At 32.0% G+C, this 19,418-nt stretch overlaps 1 protein-coding gene across 1 annotated transcript in view; it reads left to right on the plus strand.

The window, feature by feature from the left end:
• Positions 1 to 7,915: 7,915 nt before the first annotated feature.
• The window catches only part of LOC117314976 (zinc finger CCCH-type with G patch domain-containing protein-like), a 42,259-nt gene continuing 30,756 nt past the window's right edge, over positions 7,916 to 19,418 (plus strand). Inside the window, exons 1-4 of the mRNA XM_033869101.1 lie at positions 7,916 to 8,070; positions 10,438 to 10,534; positions 10,955 to 11,076; positions 19,135 to 19,359. Coding sequence (XP_033724992.1) covers positions 8,023 to 8,070; positions 10,438 to 10,534; positions 10,955 to 11,076; positions 19,135 to 19,359 — 492 coding nt within the window. The 5' untranslated portion in view covers positions 7,916 to 8,022. The remainder of the gene's footprint in view (positions 8,071 to 10,437; positions 10,535 to 10,954; positions 11,077 to 19,134; positions 19,360 to 19,418) is intronic.

Here is a 19,418-nt window from a genome sequence, read left to right on the forward strand (position 1 = left end):
ATACGTTATCCTTGGAGACATCGATTATAACCCCATCTACAGCCGCACAGATTCACAGGAGACCTGTTCATAATCAAAACCAACTTAGACGAATTGAATAGAATGATTAAAATACATCGCGTTTATGTTGAGCGTATCATTCACTGTTGAAAGTTTTTTTCGAATTATCATAACATTATTTAGATAGCTACATGACACGAATATGTTGTTAACGTGCCTGTCTAACCGCACATTGTACGACATCGTTTTTCTCCGAATAAATTATAAAATGGTGATGTATAGTTTTTTTCGTAATCTTTCGAGATTTACCGACACCATAAAAATCATAAAGTTACTCTTTCTGGTGTGGCCGCGCATCCATACTTTAAATTAATCAAACACGCTTTTGTGCAAACTCGATCCCAGTGCATGGAAATATAGTGAGTTTTTCGTCAGCACATCATCACGGGGTCTGTATAAATATCTGTAAGCATGGTTGTTACCTGTAATTGCCTTCCAATGTTGAATTTGCGTGATTATTAATAGTAAAATAATAAAACAATGCTAAGATCAATATATGAATGAATTCTCCATTATATATACGTTTCGATATACGTATGCTGATTGATACGTTTTGAGCCTCGTATTCAAGGGGTACTCAAGGATGTTCTTTTAAGTCCTACTATTCCCTGACTATATAGGGCCGTGAACTCAAGGACTGGCCCCATTTGGTTACTGTAAACAAGACAAGCGGCTTTTGCAAAATTCTGGCTAGGCGATTGGGTGCCGTAGATTGTGAGTTCGAGGCCCGGTTAGGGCACGACTCATAAAGTTGTCTTCCTTCGTCAATTATATATCAAATAATTATCACAATGTATCATATGCACTATGTGTTGGTGATCCGAAAATAGAGATTTGAATTTCCTGTCGTAGTCGTATAGTGATGAATAGATAGTATAGCAGCTTGATTTTGATAAGTTTGATGGTAAGTAAAGGAATGAGGATTGTAACAGCGGACGTGTGTATCATGCTTAGAGGGTTGGGATTGCTCAGTTAATGGGAAGCCCTGTCGTACCAAATAAGGATGTAAACAGCGGGCGTGTGCATCATGCTTAGAGGGTTGGGATTGCTCAGTTAATGGGAAGCCCTGTCGTACCAATAAGGATGTAAACAGCGGACGTGTGCATCATGCTTAGAGGGTTGGGATTGCTCAGTTAATGGGAAGCCCTGTCGCACCAATAAGGATGCTAACGGCGGACGTGTGTATCATGCTAAGCGGGTTGGGATAGCGCAGCTAATTTGATAGGATTTAATATGACATATAATTGACGAAGGCACACATACCATGTCCATATCATAAACATTATATATATTATATTTAATAAACACTTTCGGTGTTTCAATAACAGTCAATCAGATTGTTGAATTTCAATTCAAAATGTTTCAAGTGTCTGTCTTAATTAATTTCAAAGTCTTTAATTGTTGACGCCTGCATTACGGCGTCGGGAAAATTGTTCCAAGTATCAATAGTTCTGAAGCCAAGCAAGTTTCAGTCTCTGTGCGTGGCCTCTCGTTCTGTATTCTGTATCCTGATCAAAAATGCTTTTCGTGACTTTATCATCAGGGGATGTGTTCATAATTATGAATACATTTGTAATATCACCTCTAAATCTGCGATATGCTAGTGTACTACATGGCAGCTCCTATAGCCTGGTATCACCTTTGTTGCCCTTCTCTGGACCGCTCGATTGTTTCTATATCCGTGACTTTATATGGATTCCAGATGCTTACAGCATACTCCAATTTGTATCCACCATTACCCCCAAAGTCTTGTTCGGCCTTTATATTATCCAGCACCAGTACATTGTCTTTTGTTCCTGCCATATGGTAACTCCTACATTGTTGGTGCATTTTCTTTTTGTTTTATTGTTACTACTTGCATTTCTGTGAATAAAATTTTAGCAGCCATATGTTGGACCAATTTGGTACATTATCCAAGTCTAAATCTGTTATCCAGGAAAGTGCTCGAAGAACCCAGCAGGTCGTTTAGATAGATTACAAATAAAATTGGACCAAGCGCAGCCTTGAGTGATTCCACTTAATACGGGATGGTCTAATTGGTGAGTTTCCATTTACTATTTCTCTCTTTGTTCTTTGACGATTTTTTTACCCATTTAACAGCTTGGTCATTAATCCCATAGCTTCTAGTTTTTCTACTAGTCTGCGATATGGCACCTTTTCAAAAACCTTCATTACATCCATGTATATAACTGCTATTTCTCGTCCGTGATCAAGTATACCCGCTCAATCATCCAGAACCATAAGAAGGTTGAGTATTGTTAATCTTTTGGTGATTAATCTGAAATGTTTATCGCTAAATAGATTATAAATGTCCACATGATTAACGATGGCGTGCCTCACGATCGGTTCTATGGTGTTCTCTGTTATGCTGGTGAGGCTGACAGGCCGATAGTTCCTTGGGTCTGAGTTTGATCCTTTCTTGAAAATGGCTGTTATATTAGCCTCTTTCCATGTAGACTAAAATATCATTCGAAGATCTGTTGAAAATTATACTTAATGGTTTAATTACATGTATGTAGCCTTATTTTGTCACGTCCTTGGGATTTATTGCGATCCAGCTGTGAAAGGAGTTTTCCGAAACTTTCCTCTGTACAAGTGATGTCATCAAATGGGAGTTTTGTATGTTTCTTTTGTATGTTTGGTGTACCTCTGTGATACGCAAACGGGAAGCCCTGTCGCACCAATTAGGAGTACAGGGCGAGTGAGTACTTTTAATTTCATCTCATCTATATAATCTGTAAGGAATGTCGTGACACAACTAGTTGTTATAATTAAAAACGGAACCATTTATTTTGCAGCTTGTCACAATAAAATCGCCGCGTTAAGCAGGTATACATGAGATATAAACATAACGAAGATAGAATTTGAATAAAAATATATAAAATGAACACTAAATGTATTGATTAATGAACGGTCACTGACGTTTTACAAAGTTTTACTTTAAAAGAGTTAAGTTCTGAGCAAAACCAATACATCTTTGTTTAGCGTCGGATTTTGACTTGTTTTCTTGTTGGTGAGAATGTTTGTAGCTGCCTACACTGATCGATTTCATGCTTTCCGAGAAGAGTTGAATCACGCGCTTATCAAGTCCTACTTTTTATCAGATAACTTTATCAAGCTAAATGATGCAGCTTTATTCATTTCTGGCTCTACTGTATGTAATTCTCCATTTGTGTTTAACTACAGTTTAATCTAAATATCTGTCTTTTGTTCACTCCTTTGATGGTGTTTAATACTGATTTACCATTTAGATGGTGTTTGGCAGATTTGTACATGCATGTGCCACACATGGACATGAAGTCGCAGATTAAGTCCTGAACAGGGACGGTTTCATTTATCGCTTTCCAAAGAGACTTCACTATTTGGATCAAAGTTGTTTGTTTATGAAATAGAGACGGGTCCGATTTTATATCCCTTTCAACAGAATTAATCAATGTTCTATGTAAACAGCCCATTTTGACTGCACTAACGACTAGGCCAAATATTTTTTTTTAATTTTTTATAATCAATCAATCAATCTTACTGTATTTAACCGTCACATGTTAATACAATCACAACAAAAAATGCATTTGAGGCACAATCACATCAAAACTATATTAAATCCAGCTAATTATGGCTTACGAGACACTATATATAAAACTGTGTTCACTTATCTATAAAAGTCTCTATTGAATATCAATATCATATCATAAAACAACATATTTAAAGCTTTATTTTATACAAGTAGTAGTATGTTAAGATCCGAAATTAAGTGGGGAAATGCGAGAGTAGATGGGGAGAGCCCAGCCGAAAAGTTGCACATCCCCATCAATTGGGTCCCAGTGAACTGTCAAATACAGCCATTTGTCCCGTCAGTTTTTATATTCTATGGTATTGTGGTATATAGATATGTTCCGTCAGTTTTTATATTCTATGGTATTGTGTTATATAGATAGGTACCGTCAGTTTTATATTATGTGGTATTGTGTTATATAGATATGTCAGTCAGTTTTATATTATGTGGTATTGTGTTATATAGATATGTCAATCAGTTTTTATATTCTATGGTATTGTGTTATATAGTATAAGCATTGAACTGTTACCAAATGGTAACGGGCGACATTCTATTTATCTGTCACCCAAATTGTATTCATATCGACTGTATACTACCATTTGGTAACAGTTCAATGAAACTGAACGTAATGTTACTCAAGTTAAAGTTTTATTTCATTATAGTCAATATACATATTCATAAGAGTAATACAGATACATTATAAAAATTCCACAAGTACATCATAAAATCATTTGATTAAAATAATCAAAATATATTGACCTCCAGCTAATACTGATTTAGGATACACTCTGCTGTTTCTATAGAACAAGTCATCTGAATACATTAAATTCTAAAATATATAACAGGAACTTACAGAGCTAGAAATTAACACTAGTCCGCATTTATTATAATAACCAGGCCACACATATATACCAGTGATGATTAGCCCAAAAGTCATTAACAGCTCAATACAACATATTATATCTAATCATAAGACAAAAAGTAATTGACCAAGGCTAGTTAAATTGAAAAATAAAATCTAATTGATACGGTAAGTTTCTAACCCTGAGTTCGTGCTATTAGTATTATTTTATAGCAGACAAACTTCAATCCGACATTGTTCGAAGTTGTAGAATTATCTCAATGAACCCACACATGCATGTATAATGTATAATGTAAGCCCAAGTTACAGCGATACATGTACAGTTAGTGTGTATTTTATACGATTACGTCAATTCATACACACTTGTATAAATATAGATTTACTATAAACCACGATATTCGATATTTGGATGTATACAGCAATACCCCCCCCCCCCCCCCCCCCCCCCCAAAAAAAGAAAATAAATAAAAAATACAAGTCTGTGTGGTCAAATAAACGTTGTTATTAACATCAGCGTTTCTCAGAGTCCAATTAACGGCATACTGTAAAGGAAATGTAAAATCTGAAATGTATGTGGGCATGTTCATGTATACATATCATACGTGTATTAATCATATGAACTTTGATAGAAATAAAACTCAACCCCGGCTAAACGGAAAACTTAACATTCCATAATCAATAAACAAAGTCCTGTTTACCGTAAACTGTAGAGAGATTACAGCATGTATAGATGATATACATTTAGATAATATTCCAGATTTGACAGAACGCGTATTTTACGAGAAATTTAGCTCAAGCCTTGCTTCAAAGAAAATTTGTTGGTTTAGTAATTAACAAAGTCCCATGAACTGCCAATTAAAGGCTACCATGTGTTTTTACATAACTAAACACCGGTTCGGTGATGATAGCACTTGCTATTATTGGACATCTTCATTAAGCACAAATTGTGACGCCTATGCCAGAAAAGTTAAGTACTAAAATGTAGTTATCATATAATCGTCCTGTTATCCAGTGAATTCGCCTGTTTATAGAATTTTATATTTGTTTACATTTGTCACTTATGTGATTTTCTCGTTGGCTGTGCCACTCAGAGCTCGATTGTGACGTAGTATGGATATTGACGTGACGTAACATTTAGGCTGTGAATGGCGCAACACAATCTTGTTTGATTTGTTAATCAAGGATGTACTCTTATTTGGTATCAATCACGTTCAAGTCTTGTTTTGATCTTATGTCAGGGTTTTTGGTAACATTCAACAAAATATGACCAATCTTATTAGCAAATATAAAATTGTCAAAATGTAGACGTCTGTTGTTTATTTATATTTATTTTTCAGCTGACGAGAAGAGATAGGAAACTGAGTAGTGGGTATAGTATGAAGTAAAAGGAAAGAGTGGGAAAGAAGAGAATGGAGTCGTTTGGACCTCCATAACACCATACCTATATAAGTATCAGATGAAGATTAGTCTTAAGGTGTGCCTGTTTTAACACATGGCTATACTTTTGTCAAGTCCCCAATTATCTCCAGGGGTCCATTTATAGCATGCTGTGCCAGGCTCCTTTAATTGCCTTACCTACTTGTAATTAGCATCTAACACTAACCATATATAGTATCAAGAATACTTTTTTTTATATATACATTTTTCTTCACAATAAAGATATTCAATAAATATACGTAGTTTATATGCTGAATTTCTTTAATTACATGAATAGGTAAAATCCCCATCAGTTATACATTTTAAGGTAAAGAACAATCATTTTCTTGATGCAATAGGGAAACGCTTAAATGCTGATCAAAATGTATCCAAAACATTTGTTTTTAAACAATATTGGAAGAAACATGTTAGTGTGCAGTGAAAAAAAAATCGTCTTAAGGTCCACATGGTCCACATATGCATATGATATATTTGTTAGTGGGTAACTTTATAGAAGAAAATTATGAAATTACAAATACAAGTGTTGTATAATTCAAGTGTTGTAGGAAAAGTACAGCTCCGGATACATGAACATGTCTGTAGCTTAAAACTGTTGCCCTCCTCCTCCTCAAGTTTGCCAGTATATGTATTTCATAACAAAAATGACATTAATTGTTCCTTCAGGCCATTATCTCATTCTGTGTTACCTATAACTGGTACATATACCTGGAATCAGATCCAATATGTTAGATCTTCAAAGTGTTAGATACCTGCACACGGGTACATGTGCAGACATTTCAACTACATTGTATTTCAGTAAAGGAAGATAGAAGATGTATTACAAGTAATATATACCTTTTATAAACTTACAATTATGAAATGTAGAACTATTATGATCACTTAATTACCAGTACATTCAAAGTATCTCTTTCCTTACATGTTAAATCAATGTTTAATTAATTTCTTTTTGTGTTCAGGTTTCTGACTTTAAGCATTGGATGTATACACATAGAATGTACAACCTATATTATGGGCTGAATTAGGTTTTAATAAGCATCAAAAATGAAATTATGAATATGCTGCTTACTTTATTCTGAAATTAAACTACAATATACATTAAATGTATTACATTGGAAATGTTCAAGTAACGATAATTGTTTTCAAGTGTTTTATTATATACTTTCATGCGATGAAAACAAAATTACTGCAGTTAAACATGTGACATACAAATGTAACTGATCAATCAATACAAAATCAATACAAAATTCCAAAATATAAAGTACCCAAAGATAAATGAAACTTGGCTTGAACAATTTAATTTAGTTAAAGGATTTATAAAGTAAATTTGTCATAACTTAGTTACAGTGTATAGTTAACAAGAATAGAAAGATTGAAATATAACTTCAATCTAAACTTTCAAAACCTTTTTAATAATAGATAGCCTTAAACATGTGTATACAGTACAGGTAAAAATCACAGGTAGCCTTGGGAACTGCCTGTTACATGTGGGTTTTGCTGTTCAGCACCTCTTAGGGTGTAGTGCGCTACTAGTTTACATGTAGTTTAAACATAGTACACCACTACTAGTGCACTAGGTGTAAAGGTAAGCCTACACTCAACTGTACTTTCCTTTTTTGACGATTACATTATGTAAATCTAGTACACTGTCAATATCTCCGACTTGTCGTAATCCAACGAGCTAGGTCCAGACATCAACAGGTCAAATTGTTTAGTGAATGGAATTGATGTGTATCTGTTATTATATTTGCTACATTTAACTCTACTAACCCTAAAAATGATGAACAGAGAAAACGGATGTCAGTCAGAAATACTCATGTCTAATCAAAAATATTTCAGCAGACTCTGAAAGTGTCTGAATTGCTGTCAGATCCTGTCCGATCCGGTCTTGTACAGTATGCGAACACACAGAAAAGGTCCGATCCTACCCAATCTTGCAAGTCCTCGCACCTAATCTTTCGACTGAAATGCGAAACTACGTGTTAGAAAATATTTGTTAGCTTTGCCAATATGGCAGCGCCCATGGTAAAAGTGTAATATTTTGGAGGCTGGCCGGATTGAAAAAAAAAATACTTGATACATCTAGCTTAATAAGATTGTCATATAGTGAATTATGGACGAGGACAGTATCGAATCTTCTTTAGAACTTTATAAAAGTCAGGTAAGTTAAAGCTTAGGTTTGAAATTCTGAAAAAACGACTATATTGTATGGAACAGTCAGACAGTTGAAAATGTAATTGATGTGGAGTAATTAAAAGACAGATATGGGATTATCAATGAAAATGAAAATCCAAAGCTTACAACGACTTGTTTACAGAGGCCTCCATATACCTTACTGGCCATAGACATATCATAATAATTAGAAAATGCAGAAAACCGAGGGGTGTCGCTGAAGAACGCTGAAGGAGACCGTAATGAACTAGCAACATGTCGCTCTCCGGATGGACATCCTACCATTTTGCTTAAGGAATATCACCTAAGCTAGTCTTATGATATCTACTTAACTTTGAGACTGCACCCTCCTTCACAAAGTCGTTACCACCTGAAATACCACCGCAAACCAAGAGGCGGTAGGCGCGTACGTCACCAAAAAAATAATTGTCAGATCAAAACATATCCTTGACAATATATAGTCGTGTGACTTTGATCTGACATTTATTTTTTTTGTGACATACACGTTGGTCCGTGCCTACTTCTGTACACAAACCAGGTTCTCTCGCAGCTTACATACAGTTGAGTGTAAGCTAACCTTTAATTTACACCCTAGTGCAAATACAGTCACGTTATCATCACGAATCCCCCCTTTTAGCAGATTTTCTCTCATAGATCTCATCTGTATCTCAAGTATATGTTCTTTAAGTAATCAATTTTCTTCCCTAACATCTTCTCGTTCTTGTTCAACTTTACCGATTCATTCTTCCAGTATAGAATGATCGAAATTGATACCCTCTAAATTTTCACTGTGAACTTGAAGTTCATGCTTAACCTCCAATAATGATCCCTCCATCTTAATGAATTTTCCTTCTATGGTACTAAGTTGTGATAGAATTTGATCAAGTAAATCCAACTTAGTTAATTTTTGATAAATGTCATGTAGAATTTCTTCATTGTATGATGAGGGTGAGGGAGGAGTCATCTTCGTGTACTGGGGGTTCACGGGGCTACTTGGTTGTAAACACAGACTCTGTACTAGAAACTGTGGAACCAGTTGGAAAAATTGTTGTGTGGCTGTCACATTACCATGTGGAGGAGCGCTCGAGGACCATAAAGATATCTATGAGCCCTATATATAGCTAATAAGTTACTTTTTTCCTTGTGTTGTTTACGCTATTTACCCATGGACTCGAAAAATATTGTTTAGGTAATATATACCATTCATCCAATAAAACACATCAGAGTTCCAGTAAGTTTGATAAGGGTGAATATCGCAGTCAAATAGTGTGTGACGACAGGTCGGTCGTACAGGTGAGGTATCCAAACAATGGAAAGGAGACACACAAGTATGGTGGCTATAAATAGCCAGATAGAGCTCACATGCGTGTTGTCTATTGTATTAACAAAAATTCATGAAATTCTAAAAAAGGCAATTAACAACAGGTGTTAATTAATCATTTGGACCACACAACTTTTACCCATCACTGTGCCAATTACAAAAACATAGTCTTATTTCAGGCATGAAGCCATTGATGGTCAGGAGCTCCTCTGGCCAGGTGTAACCAATACCGTTGCCATGTCAATTCTTGTTTGAGTTGTTGATGTTTTATAGTTCTTGTAACACTCGGTGTTGGTTTTCTGTGATAATCCATGCTCGGTCAGTGGTATGACAAAGCCCGAGCTCGAGTAACAGATTCTGTAACTTACAAGCCACACCCTCCTGCTCCTTTAAGGCTATATACCATTGTTTGAGTATAGTCAGGCATTTTCGCAGCTGCAGTATATAAGTGAATCTTATTTGCAAGTGATCGCCATTTATTTTTCTTACCCAATGATTAGATTGTAGATTGCTCTGTAGTACAACTATATGTCTTATAAGAGAACTTTCTCTACTTCCATGTCCAATGTGTCATGAAAGACTTCAATGGTCCGTGCGCCCAAATTAATTTATTACATTTTGTATGTGGAATATGTGGTGTAGTACCAGGGGATGACATATCGCTTTAATCAGAAATGTGAATTTACATTTACCTGTTTTCTTAATTTGTGGACATACAAACAACTCACAGGTGGACCTAGAAATACATTTGGAGGATTCCCCATTAGTGTACTCTTAATTGATGAATATATATAGCAGATCTAGATGACCTGTGGGAAATGTACTATATTGGGCTTTCTGCAGACTTCAAACCATGAAAGAGTACTTTTGCCTTATGGAGGCAAAACTAAAGGAGTGTATAATATACAAGAAGTTACAGTAACCATTATCTCTGGTAAAGTACAGTGTACAGTAATATTCTGATGACAGATAAATTGTAACATATCCTGACTGATACATACATGCTGTATATGATATTGTTTTTCCTTTCCATAGCTTTCCCAGGTGGACCAGGCTTTACAGGCTTCTGGAGATAATGCTGATCTATCAAAGTTACAATCTGATCTCCAGGAACTAATTCGTCTTACTGAAGGTACTGAGTTTGTGATGTACAGATGAAATGAATGTAATTACAGTGTAACTGATTTTTCTTCTACTTGTTTCTAATATGATCATATTATTATGTATTTAATAAGTAGTTTTGTTCATATTGAATTAAAGTAAAACAGTAGATTTTTTAACAGTTTTTGTACATTAGGTTATTTTATAACTTGATTTGTTATTGAAAATAGATATATAATAATCAGCTACCGACACATGCATGTATATTCCAAATGTCTACTGAAGTTTTAGAAAGATAAAGAAATGCCATACAGTAGCAATGATTATCATGAATAAAAGATTATTTCATCATATTGTATCCACCTATAACAGACGCTTTATGATTTGTTGTCTTTCCTTATTGCTATTAAATGTTATTTATTTCAAATGAAAAAAATAATATGCTTTAAAGAATCACTGCTGTCACTAAAGAAAAGCAACCTGTTGAAATCTTTGGAACAAGACACTCGTGTAACAGGGGAGACAACCCAGGAGAGCTCCAATGATCTGGATTCTGAATATGCTGCTTTCCAGGTACATATTCTGTAACTTGAAATACACACTTGACCAGGTGTAGATAGTTACTGATATACAAAGTATCCGTAAATAATTACTACATCATTGATGAAGTTTCTATAAAACTGTACATCAAATTGGTTAACAAATTATACATGTATCTATAACTGTACATAATTGTAAACAAAGTATCTATATAACAGACATCATTGTAAACAAAGTATCTATACATTGTATTACATACATCATTGTAAACAAAGTATCTATACATTGTATTACATACATCATTGTAAACAAAGTATCAATTTTACAGACATCATTGTAAACAAAGTATCTATACATTGTATTACATACATCATTGTAAACAAAGTATCTATACATTGTATTACATACATAATTGTAAACAAAGTATCTATATTACAGACATCATTGTAAACAAAGTGTCTATATTACAGACATCATTGTAAACAAAGTGTCTATATTACGGATATCATTGTAAACAAAGTATCTATGTAACAGACATCATTGTAAACAAAGTATCTATATAACATACATCATTGGTAAACAAAGTGTCTATATAACATACATCATTGGTAAACAAAGTATCTATATAACAGACATCATTTTAAACAAAGTATCTATATAACAGACATCCTTGGTAAACAAAATATCTATATTACATACATCATTGTAAACAAAGTATCTATATAACAGACATCATTGGTAAACAAAGTATCTACATTACAGACATCATTGTAAACAAAGTATCTATGTAACAGACATCATTGTAAACAAAGTATCTATGTAACAGACATCATTGTAAACAAAGTATCTATGTAACAGACATCATTGTAAACAAAGTATCTTTATAACAGACATCATTGGTAAACAAAGTATCTATGTAACAGACATCATTGTAAACAAAGTATCTATGTAACAGACATCATTGTAAACAAAGTATCTATGTAACAGACATCTCATTGTAAACAAAGTATCTATATAACAGACATCATTGTAAACAAAGTATCTATATAACAGACATCATTGGTAAACAAAGTATCTATATAACAGACATCATTGGTAAACTAAATATCTATATTACATACAACATTGTAAACAAAGTATCTATATAACAGACATCATTGGTAAACAAAGTATCTATATTACAGACATCATTGGTAAACAAAGATCTATATTACAGACATCATTGTAAACAAAGTATTTATATTACAGACATCATTGTAAACAAAGTATCTATATAACAGACATCATTGGTAAACAAAGTATCTATATAACAGACATCATTGGTAAACAAAGTATCTATATTACAGACATCATTGGTAAACAAAGATCTATATTACAGACATCGTTGTAAACAAAGTATTTATATTACAGACATCATTGTAAGCAAAGTATCTATATAACAGACATCATTGTAAACAAAGTATCTATATTACAGACATCATTGTAAACAAATTATCTATATTACAGACATCATTGTAAACAAAGTATCTATATAACATACATCATTGTAAACAAAGTATCTATATAACAGACATCATTGTAAACAAAGTATCTATATTACAGACATCATTGGTAAACAAAGATCTATATAACAGACATCATTGTAAACAAAGTATCTATATTACAGACATCATTGTAAACAAAGTATCTATATAACAGACATCATTGGTAAACAAAGTATTTATATTACAGACATCATTGGTAAACAAAGTATCTATATAACAGACATCCTTGGTAAACAAAATATCTATATTACATACATCATTGTAAACAAAGTATCTATATAACAGACATCATTGTAATTAAAGTATCTATATTACATACATCATTGTAAACAAATTATCTATATAACAGACATCATTGTAAACAAAGTATCTATATAACAGACATCATTGGTAAACAAAGTATCTATATAACAGACATCATTGTAAACAAAGTATCTATATAACAGACATCATTGGTAAACAAAGTATCTATATAACAGACATCATTGTAAACAAAGTATCTATATAACAGACATCATTGTAAACAAAGTATCTATATAACAGACATCATTGTAAACAAAGCATGTATATAACAGACATCATTGGTAAACAAAGTATCTATATAACAGACATCATTGGTAAACAAAATATCTATATTACATACAACATTGTAAACAAAGTATCTATATAACAGACATCATTGGTAAACAAAGTATCTATATTACAGACATCATTGGTAAACAAAGATCTATATTACAGACATCATTGTAAACAAAGTATTTATATTACAGACATCATTGTAAACAAAGTATCTATATAACAGACATCATTGGTAAACAAAGTATCTATATAACAGACATCCTTGGTAAACAAAGTATCTATATTACAGACATCATTGGTAAACAAAGATCTATATTACAGACATCGTTGTAAACAAAGTATTTATATTACAGACATCATTGTAAGCAAAGTATCTATATAACAGACATCATTGTAAACAAAGCATGTATATAACAGACATCATTGGTAAACAAAGTATCTATATAACAGACATCATTGGTAAACAAAATATCTATATTACATACAACATTGTAAACAAAGTATCTATATAACAGACATCATTGGTAAACAAAGTATCTATATTACAGACATCATTGGTAAACAAAGATCTATATTACATACATCATTGTAAACAAATTATCTATATAACAGACATCATTGTAAACAAAGTATCTATATAACAGACATCATTGGTAAACAAAGTATCTATATAACAGACATCATTGTAAACAAAGTATCTATATAACAGACATCATTGGTAAACAAAGTATCTATATAACAGACATCATTGTAAACAAAGTATCTATATAACAGACATCATTGTAAACAAAGTATCTATATAACAGACATCATTGTAAACAAAGCATGTATATAACAGACATCATTGGTAAACAAAGTATCTATATAACAGACATCATTGGTAAACAAAATATCTATATTACATACAACATTGTAAACAAAGTATCTATATAACAGACATCATTGGTAAACAAAGTATCTATATTACAGACATCATTGGTAAACAAAGATCTATATTACAGACATCATTGGTAAACAAAGATCTATATTACAGACATCATTGTAAACAAAGTATCTATATAACAGACATCATTGGTAAACAAAGTATCTATATAACAGACATCATTGGTAAACAAAGTATCTATATTACAGACATCATTGGTAAACAAAGATCTATATTACAGACATCGTTGTAAACAAAGTATTTATATTACAGACATCATTGTAAGCAAAGTATCTATATAACAGACATCATTGTAAACAAAGTATCTATATTACAGACATCATTGTAAACAAATTATCTATATTACAGACATCATTGTAAACAAAGTATCTATATTACAGACATCATTGTAAACAAAGTATCTATATAACAGACATCATTGGTAAACAAAGTATTTATATTACAGACATCATTGGTAAACAAAGTATCTATATAACAGACATCCTTGGTAAACAAAATATCTATATTACATACATCATTGTAAACAAAGTATCTATATAACAGACATCATTGTAATTAAAGTATCTATATTACATACATCATTGTAAACAAATTATCTATATAACAGACATCATTGTAAACAAAGTATCTATATAACAGACATCATTGGTAAACAAAGTATCTATATAACAGACATCATTGTAAACAAAGTATCTATATAACAGACATCATTGTAAACAAAGTATCTATATAACAGACATCATTGTAAACAAAGCATGTATATAACAGACATCATTGGTAAACAAAGTATCTATATAACAGACATCATTGGTAAACAAAATATCTATATTACATACAACATTGTAAACAAAGTATCTATATAACAGACATCATTGGTAAACAAAGTATCTATATTACAGACATCATTGGTAAACAAAGATCTATATTACAGACATCATTGGTAAACAAAGATCTATATTACAGACATCATTGTAAACAAAGTATCTATATAACAGACATCATTGGTAAACAAAGTATCTATATAACAGACATCATTGGTAAACAAAGTATCTATATTACAGACATCATTGGTAAACAAAGATCTATATTACAGACATCGTTGTAAACAAAGTATTTATATTACAGACATCATTGTAAGCAAAGTATCTATATAACAGACATCATTGTAAACAAAGTATCTATATTACAGACATCATTGTAAACAAATTATCTATATTACAGACATCATTGTAAACAAAGTATCTATATAACATACATCATTGTAAACAAAGTATCTATATAACAGACATCATTGTAAACAAAGTATCTATATTACAGACATCATTGGTAAACAAAGATCTATATAACAGACATCATTGTAAACAAAGTATCTATATTACAGACATCATTGTAAACAAAGTATCTATATAACAGACATCATTGGTAAACAAAGTATTTATATTACAGACATCATTGGTAAACAAAGTATCTATATAACAGACATCCTTGGTAAACAAAATATCTATATTACATACATCATTGTAAACAAAGTATCTATATAACAGACATCATTGTAATTAAAGTATCTATATTACATACATCATTGTAAACAAATTATCTATATAACAGACATCATTGTAAACAAAGTATCTATATAACAGACATCATTGGTAAACAAAGTATCTATATAACAGACATCATTGTAAACAAAGTATCTATATAACAGACATCATTGTAAACAAAGTATCTATATAACAGACATCATTGTAAACAAAGCATGTATATAACAGACATCATTGGTAAACAAAGTATCTATATAACAGACATCATTGGTAAACAAAATATCTATATTACATACAACATTGTAAACAAAGTATCTATATAACAGACATCATTGGTAAACAAAGTATCTATATTACAGACATCATTGGTAAACAAAGATCTATATTACAGACATCATTGGTAAACAAAGATCTATATTACAGACATCATTGTAAACAAAGTATCTATATAACAGACATCATTGGTAAACAAAGTATCTATATAACAGACATCATTGGTAAACAAAGTATCTATATTACAGACATCATTGGTAAACAAAGATCTATATTACAGACATCGTTGTAAACAAAGTATTTATATTACAGACATCATTGTAAGCAAAGTATCTATATAACAGACATCATTGTAAACAAAGTATCTATATTACAGACATCATTGTAAACAAATTATCTATATTACAGACATCATTGTAAACAAAGTATCTATATAACATACATCATTGTAAACAAAGTATCTATATAACAGACATCATTGTAAACAAAGTATCTATATTACAGACATCATTGGTAAACAAAGATCTATATAACAGACATCATTGTAAACAAAGTATCTATATTACAGACATCATTGTAAACAAAGTATCTATATAACAGACATCATTGGTAAACAAAGTATTTATATTACAGACATCATTGGTAAACAAAGTATCTATATAACAGACATCCTTGGTAAACAAAATATCTATATTACATACATCATTGTAAACAAAGTATCTATATAACAGACATCATTGTAATTAAAGTATCTATATTACATACATCATTGTAAACAAATTATCTATATAACAGACATCATTGTAAACAAAGTATCTATATAACAGACATCATTGGTAAACAAAGTATCTATATAACAGACATCATTGTAAACAAAGTATCTATATAACAGACATCATTGTAATTAAAGTATCTATATAACAGACATCATTGTAAACAAAGTATCTATATAACAGACATCATTGTAAACAAAGTATCTATATAACAGACATCATTGTAAACAAAGTGTCTATATAACATACATCATTGTAAACAAAGTATCTATATAACAGACATCATTGGTAAACAAAGTGTCTATATAACATACATCATTGGTAAACAAAGTATTGTGACAGTCAAGTGGTCAGGACTCTGTATCCTGACTCAGCTTGAAAATAACCTGTGGTAGCGTGGCTATACCGCCACAATAGTATAAAGGACGGGTAGGAGACTCTTGCCTAACTACCCTAAACTGACGACTCAGTTTGCACCAATTAAACACCTGAATAGCTTATAACTTCTAAGAGACAACCAAGATACCAAATTACAGTACAATTAGGCATTTATTTATGAGACATAAAAGATTCCATTTATGACAATAATTTATCCTCTCTTACATGACATTGTTTCTTAACTCACATTCTTAACTATATATATCTGTTCCACACTAATGAATTATGTATTCACTAATATCCTGAATCACTCTCTAAAATTATAACACTTACTGACTGATAACAACAATAAATATTCTTAACTGGCAAATACAAACTTTCTATTAACTTGGGTACTTTAACACTAACATTAATATGGTAAATAATCTACCACAGGAATCAAAATACTGAACTAATGTGTAATATCACTCTCAACTAGTATTTGTAGAAATAAACTAATAAATAATTCTCACTCATTTTTAACCATATGTGTATGGAACTATACTCAACATCAGCAGAATAAATCCTACCTAATAAAACTACATGTACTTAAACTTTGTTCATAAGAACTTCAAAGCTTCCAGAAGTCTGTGAAAATACAACAATTTCCCTTAATAATTAAGAATAATAATTATTCTAAAATATTCCTTAGATAATCCCGTTAATTCTGCTATTTGTCTAAATAATAATAAACATCTAACATTAGATAGTACACCAAAAATCTCAGCAGCAGATCCTATCAGTAACTCACTTATTTTGTAAAAATGCCCTGTCCGTCCCAACTAACAAGAACAAATTCCCAAAAATCCCACATTAAATTACATAAACCCATCCCCACACATAAAGACTATACCTAACCTAACACATAAATACATGACAAGCTTTGGAACTGAGGAAGCACCTCTTTGTCCATCGCTTAGACACCCACCTAACCAAACACGACTGACTACAGACGCAGACGAACGCAGACTGCCTGTTTTGAATCGCCCGCTAAAATAGGAATAAAGTCGCGTGAAGCGATTGCTGGTATTCGCTGGTAACTGCTGGAATTCGCTTGATAATCTCGAACACATATAAACAATGGTATAATAAATATAATTTAAGTTCTATAAACCCTGCGATAACTCAACAACATAACTCTATTAACTTGCATACCTTTCCCACGCACAGTAGAAATATCGTCTGCAACTTGTAAATATTAGGGCAGTAAAAAATACGAAACTACGCACACGTAAACAGTTCACATACATGCTAGCTTTACAGCTGTCATATAAACATCATGGCTGCGCTCTGTAGCGGGAACATGTGTTTCAATACACGAATTACCTGACGACTTACATGATAAAAACTCTGTAAGATTATTAACGGGAGTAGTAAGTGTCCAGCTGATTAAAGCAAACCTACAATATTGAGAGAAATAGATTCATATCACATGTATGACAAAACCCCGTGTTGTCACAGTATCTATATAACATACATCATTGTAAACAAAGTATCTATATAACAGACATCATTGTAAACAAAGTATCCATATAACAGACATCACTGTAAACAAAGTATCTATATAACAGACATCATTGTAAACAAAGTAATTATATAGCAGACATCATTGGTAAACAAAGTATCTATATTACAGACATCATTGGTAAACATTATTTGCTTTTAAGTCACTTCACATCTTTTCAGTGGTATTACATTGGCATGGAGTACCTATATCTCTTTGAATCATTGTTTTACCTATTAAATGTCTATACTTATGTTAAGTACATACATTGTATTAGCTGTAGATACATATACTTTTTAGAAAATTGCCATTGTTCTTTTACTTGTAATTTTTAGTTCATGTAAGTTCATGTACTACAGTTATTGCATTCATTCAAAATTCACAATCATAATATGGCAATAGTTTATTCAGAAATTTCTGAAACAAATCTGCTTTCACATTTCTGGAATTAGATCACATAAATCAATTCTGAGAAATTACCGAGTAGATAGATTTATTCATGAAACATAATACACAGGCATTGTTGTCGGATGATGTCACCAATCCTAATGAGGTCCCCACACAGTCAGCCTCAGCCTCTCCAGAACATGACACAGTTTCCCGGCAGACTCATGATGAGTTGAAACAAATGATTGGGATGAAGTGTCGTGCTGCCTTTGCCCATGATTGGGGTGCCTTAAGCTACCATAATGCCATTATATCGGAGGTCATCCCTGGCACATCCACAGACCACATACCGAAGGTAACTTAGGTTATCTCCCTTTATTCAATATATGATGTTTACTAATTAGTTGCAATATT

Source organism: Pecten maximus, chromosome 2 (genome assembly GCF_902652985.1).
Source record: "Pecten maximus chromosome 2, xPecMax1.1, whole genome shotgun sequence".
In the NCBI taxonomy this organism is placed as follows: domain Eukaryota; kingdom Metazoa; phylum Mollusca; class Bivalvia; order Pectinida; family Pectinidae; genus Pecten; species Pecten maximus.